Raw genomic sequence first — 6,014 nt, forward strand, 5'->3', positions numbered from 1 at the left:
TGCCAATGATTGGACAATATCCTACAAGGGTGGGGTCAATGTAAGACTCTCTCCACTGATTCGACTGTGTAACCGTCCTTCAAATGAAACGCTAGTCTGTGGCAAATAGTATTAGAAAAAGAACTGGAACTGCACCTTGTCGGACATATTGCCTCTACCAAATCACGTGCATCTAGAAATACAATGTGGTTGTGCTGTTGAGAGATCGGTTTAAATTATGCTTATTAGCGAAGTGTGGTTGTATGCAAACTAGGGGCACCCGCTTTCTAAATTAGAGTAAAATACAGCATGGCCTCATACAATTAAAATAATAGCAAAAGGATACGGCATCCTTTGGAAAAAAAACAATCGTCACTTGAAATAATTGGAGGGCGCATGCGCTTGTGTGGTGAGACTGGCCAAGTTGGTTGGTCTTTTCCAAGGGGGGCTGAACATTGAACATGGCTCGCACTCATTTCATTGGACAGCTTGTCCTCACAATACAGAGACGAAACCCCGTTTGGTCCAACTTCAGCTTGCTAACAATTTAATGTTAGCTTAGTTTACATACATGGATCTAAGTGATGGTAAGTAATATTAGCTGATAATAATTTGTACACGACTGTGCCAAGGGCTGTAGTGTAAAGCTGAGTTAAAGTCGTGATACACGTTAAAGTGGTTATGACGGAATACAGCACTAGACAGTTTCTAAACTGCATTGGTTTCCCACGTTGTTGGCTAGTTAGCTAGCAATAACGTAGCTTGTGAAGTTAGCTGGCTAGAGCATAACATTAGGTGACAGGGATGTCTATCCAGTGACAGGTAAATGTGAAGGGATAGAAAAACAGCCGGGCACTAGATATTCTAGCTAGCATACTAGCTTTCTTTCGTAAAGAAAGTTTTCTCCGTTTGATATTCTGTACAATTTCAGTTGTGCGCTGCTACGGTAGCTACGTAGACTAGTTTGAGTTCCATAACGATGTTGTTGCACAATGTTGTCGCAAGTTCATGGTGACATCATAGGCAGGCTTGAATATCGCAGATTGTGTAGTGTCACCAATTTACGTATAAATTATTCAACATTTTTTTGTGGTATTAAAGATATTGTTGCTGTTTGCGAGATGGTTTGGAAATATTTGTATGGTCTGCATACAGATATTGGCAGTTCGGCAAAAAAATGATCATTAATCGGACTGAGGCTAGTGTTCATACTGGCCGTTTCCTTGGGCTAATCACATGAAGAGGATTGCACATAGAATTTACGAATAGCCTGCATTCACCATCTTACACACATGCACAAAACAAAGGTCTGCACATGGGGCATAAATCCCATGTTGGTTTTTTGTAGGAACATTTTTAAGAACAAAAGTAAGAATAATTTAAGAAAAGTTTTGTGAATGAGGCCCAATGTCTGTTAGCACTTTCAAGGCTCTTAGGGATGCAAAATTAAATCAGAATTTGATTTAAAATTTTCGAGCCGATTTTATTCTCAACATTTGTTGCAGGTAATCTGTTAAACATCATCTTTTAATATAACATAAGATTCTCTTATCTTCATCAGTAGGCTTTTTTAATTCAGCATCAAACAAGGATAGTGAAGTCAGGGCCTGAATGTCTGCAGATGAATAGCGTGTGCCTGGGTGGACTGAAATCCTGCAAGCACCACAGGCCAGCAGTAATGGAGCAGGCCTGTTCTTCTGTATATCTGCATCTTACCTGTGTGTAAAATCTAAGGACTATGCCAGTAAACCATACTCTTTTGCACAATTATGACAAGGCAGTGATTAGCAAAACAAAATGGTTGACCCTGGCCTACATAGCAGGATTGGAGTCAGAGTTACAGCATGTCAGCTGTTTGATAGCTAGTAGCCAACATCATTTTCAGTGAATGTACTTACTCACCTTGTAGCCTCCTTGTTTTTGGTCTTGTTGGCTTGCGGTTTGTTGTGTCTTGGCAACCCCTTGTGTTGCTGTCCAGATGTTACCACTTTGGCTGTTTTGGTTCTGGAGTCTCTTTGACCTGTCCCCTATTTTCCAGCAGACCAGGGGAGCTTGGCAGAGGTCAAGCATGTAATATTGGTGCTGTCAGGGAAAGGAGGGGTGGGAAAGAGCACCATGACAACAGAGATAGCCCTGGCACTTCGGCATGCAGGAAAAAAGGTGGGTGTTCATAATCCTTTTTTTCTCTTTCTTGCATCACCTCCATTTTTGTACAACTGACTTGTTGCTGTGAGTGAGAATGAAGACTTCACAAATATGGCATCATAATAGAATTAGATTTAAAGCAATTTTCTACATTGAGACCGTGTAATGAGGGCTTGGTGTGTGAATTTGCGCATCAGCTACTGTTTTTCAATGTGTTGCCCAGTACCCTTGTCTCTGAGTCAGGTGTGTGTTCAGTACCTGTATCGCTTGTCCAGTGGGTAGGCTGTGTTCACTAGTGTATCTATGGCTGGTGGGTAAACTGTGTTCAGCACCTGTGTATCAGTGTCACTGCTTTGTGTTCTGTCACATGAGTATACTGTGAGTGTTCAGTATCTGTATGCTTTGTCTGTGTCAGGTGGGCATTCTGTGTGTGTTCAGTACCTGTATGCTTTGTCTCTGTGTCAGGTGGGCATACGTGGTTACCTGCATGCTTGTCCTGTGTCAGATGGGCATATGGTGTGTTCATACCTGATGCTTTGTCTTGTGTCGGTGGGATCTGGCGTGACCTGTGTGGCCCTACCCCATGCGTGTGTGGCGGCCGAGGTGCACCAGGTGACTCCGCTGGTCCGTCTACGTAGACTCCAGCAAGAGCCTGGCCCTCATGTCCATTGGCTTCCTTCTGGAGAACCCTGATGATGCTGTGGTCTGGAGGGGCCCCAAGAAAACAGGTAGCTACAGTCCATCCAGTGGAAAATGGTGCTGGCAACTGTTCAAATATTATATTCAAAAAAATAAGAGCTTGGATTATATTTGGATATTCAAGTCATTGCAAGATTTACATAATTATTGCGTTGTCAAAAAATGTCAAGGATCATTCCTGATGTCAATATTATGTCCACAAGGGGGGGCAAGAAGGCCACTAGGGCAAATGAACACACATTTCACTTAGATTTTCCATTAATTGTTGATCTGTAGCGACAAAACAGGAAGGACGATTCATTAACACTTAGATGCTTAATGGGACTACAAATCAGTTCTGCCTTTATTCCCGTCTCCTTCATTTGCATCTTTTTTCTTCACTCACTAAATGGCGTTTACCTTGGTACCTGGGAAAGCTCTAATTGGCCAGTTTGTGTCGGACGTGGCATGGGGTGAACTGGACTACCTCCTGGTGGACACACCCCCAGGAACATCGGACGAGCACCTGTCGGTCGTGGAGAACCTGCGCAAGCACAAGCTGGACGGAGCCATCCTGGTCACTACTCCACAAGTACGCATCGTTCAAACACAGGGCTACGGTCCTACCTTTTAGAAGATCCACTCTCGCGCATCTAGTCGCCGCTCCCGCTTTGGGGAATCCTTTTAGAATTGGGAAGTTGTTCATTCACTCGCATTGAGTGTGGTCCAGTCCATTAACAATGCAGGAGAAGCACACAAATTGAGCCCCTTCTCCCTCCATTTTGCCCAAGGGAACGAGTCTATAGAATTGTGTACGCTGGGACATGAATAAATCTTTATAACTCAGTTTCCTTAATACCTCTTAATTTTCTAAATTTCGTAAATGTTAATTATGCATGCATGTTTTAAATGATCAATACTAGTAATGCGTTACAGTCTGAACTTTCAGGAGAGCGTATTTGCACTGTGTCAGTCAACGTGATGTAATGCTGGGGTCTCGTAGGCTGTTTCCACTGGCGACGTGAGGCGGGAGATCACATTCTGCAAGAAGATCGGCCTGCGCATCCTCGGGCTAGTGGAGAATATGAGCGGCTTTGTGTGCCCTCACTGCTCGGTGAGTGCGCGGACTGACCGCGCGCGCACGTACGCGCACACGCTCGGAATCCACTCCCACTGCTGCAGTTTCTAACCGTGCAGGTCAGATAGGCTGATGTGCAGTGCTCTAAGGTAACATGTTTTTTGTGTAGATCGCAATACATCGTGTGCTTTCATGTCCTTTCAGGAGTGCAGTAATATATTCTCCAAAGGCGGAGGAGAGGACCTAGCAAAGCTGACAGGATCGCCATTTTTAGGTAACATTAGGAAATGTCTGAGATGCTGTCTTCAAGAAACATCATTGAATGAGTGAATTTATCCACATTGGAAATATTTTAGGTCAACTGCCTGTTACTGGCTGCAAGGATTGTGACACAGATGATTAGTGTTATCAGTAGTACAGTTCTATTGACCTCATTGTCTTTCCGTTGAGACACACCCTTGCCTACAATTAATCTAGAGTGCCATCTGCTGGCAGCTAGAAAAATTGGCAATGGGTGAGTTGAATTTTCTCTTGGCAAAAGTGGCATTCATTATCATACAGACCAATGGTAAGTGGTTTTGAAAAGTCATCAACTGAGTTTGGGGTATTACACATGAGGATTTTAATTATTGTATCACTGTCCCTTTGTGCATACACACACACAGAAGGCATGACGGCTGAACTGTGTGAGATTGAGTGTGTTGACAGAGCTGTGGCTGTAACGCTGTGCATACGTTTGTCCCTTCGGCAGGCTGCGTGCCCCTGGATCCACAGCTCAGCAGCAGCGTAGAGAATGGTAAAGATTTCATTCAAGCTTTCCCAGAGAGCGCCACCTTCGCAGCCATCAACAACATTGTACAAGCCGTCATGACCAGCTTAGAAGCTTCCTGAGTATATGTGTGTACATGCCCTGTTCCTCCACAAGCGCTCTTCCCCATAAAATCACATTGAATTTAAATTCTGTGTATGTTGGGTTGGCTCCACTGAGAGTTTAAGGTCATGCTTGTTGGTGGGAGGCTGCCTCGAAAGGTCATGCTAGTTCGTGGGAGGCTGCCTCAAAAGACCAAGATCCATTTTGTGGGAAAAAGTCTTGACAAGGCCAAGTTAACCTATATTGCAGTCACTTATTGTTCTTTTTATCTACCAATTAATACAGCAAATCAAAGTGTCTCAAGGTTGATTTTTTTAAATGTATGTGTATTAATGTATGAATAAATCAAAATCCGATCCAGCATTGCATCTGGGGACTGTGACTATTCCATTAGGTCTTTGTGTATTTAATTAGGTATTTGTGCATTTAATGCTGTTACTTTAAGTGAGTCGATAACTTGTGGTGAAACTGTGGGTTTGAGAGCTGCGTGGCGTTATGTAACAAGTACTGAATGTGATGACTCTTTTTACAACAATGTAGTAAAATTGAGGTCTTGTTATGGTAGAGCATCCTAGTGATTCAAGAACATTCTTCAGCTGCTTCCTCTAGTCACTGCAAAAAGTAGACTTAGAATTGTATTTGCACCATGTATTTAAATACACCAGGGCTGAGTTGGGGTAGGAGGGCCATATCAGTTTCTGGATTTCATACCAGTTCCTGCTTTTGACTATGAAGCTAGCTCAGTCATTTTCGAGAGCTACCTATATTTGATAAGTTCATGAATGATGGCTGCAGACTGTCCTTGTGTCTCTACATAAAGCATGTATCTAGGATCTTTATCCAGTGCTTTTCAACCCAGGACCTGGAGCACCCTGCTCTGTGTGGTGCTTTTGTTCAAACATTGTGGGTTCTACTGTACCAGCAGCTGTTTTTGGAGACTTTAATGTTTGACAGGTTCATTTTAGTGAGTCCTGAACTCTAAAATCTGTGAAGAAAAAATGACTGCTTTTAAATTTAGTCCAAGTTGAGGACAAATGTTGACTGAATCCCAGCCTCTGTGAGAAACAGATATTCATGTTACAAAGAATGAATATTCCATTCAACTAATGCATTCATGTTCTGTAATGCGTTGTGGCAAGTTAACCTTTTGTTAGATGCTACATTTTGTATTGATGAATTCACTGATAAACCTACACCTGGAAGCAGCAAAGTTTTAAATCTTGAAAGTGTGCCTGCCTGCTCAATATTGTGCAAATTATTGAA

The 6,014-nt window shown here is 42.8% G+C and overlaps 1 protein-coding gene across 1 annotated transcript; it reads left to right on the forward strand.

The window, feature by feature from the left end:
• The first annotated feature begins 137 nt into the window (after positions 1-137).
• nubp2 (nucleotide binding protein 2 (MinD homolog, E. coli)) lies at positions 138-5,117 on the forward strand. The gene is given in 7 exon segments (XM_064322280.1): positions 138-566; positions 2,018-2,139; positions 2,630-2,852; positions 3,240-3,394; positions 3,806-3,916; positions 4,085-4,154; positions 4,632-5,117. Coding segments are annotated over 7 exon segments (837 nt in total). The 5' UTR covers positions 138-550; the 3' UTR covers positions 4,772-5,117.
• The last annotated feature ends 897 nt before the right edge of the window (positions 5,118-6,014 follow it).

The sequence above is a fragment of the Anguilla rostrata genome, chromosome 2 (genome assembly GCF_018555375.3).
Source record: "Anguilla rostrata isolate EN2019 chromosome 2, ASM1855537v3, whole genome shotgun sequence".
Taxonomy (NCBI): Eukaryota; Metazoa; Chordata; class Actinopteri; order Anguilliformes; family Anguillidae; genus Anguilla; species Anguilla rostrata.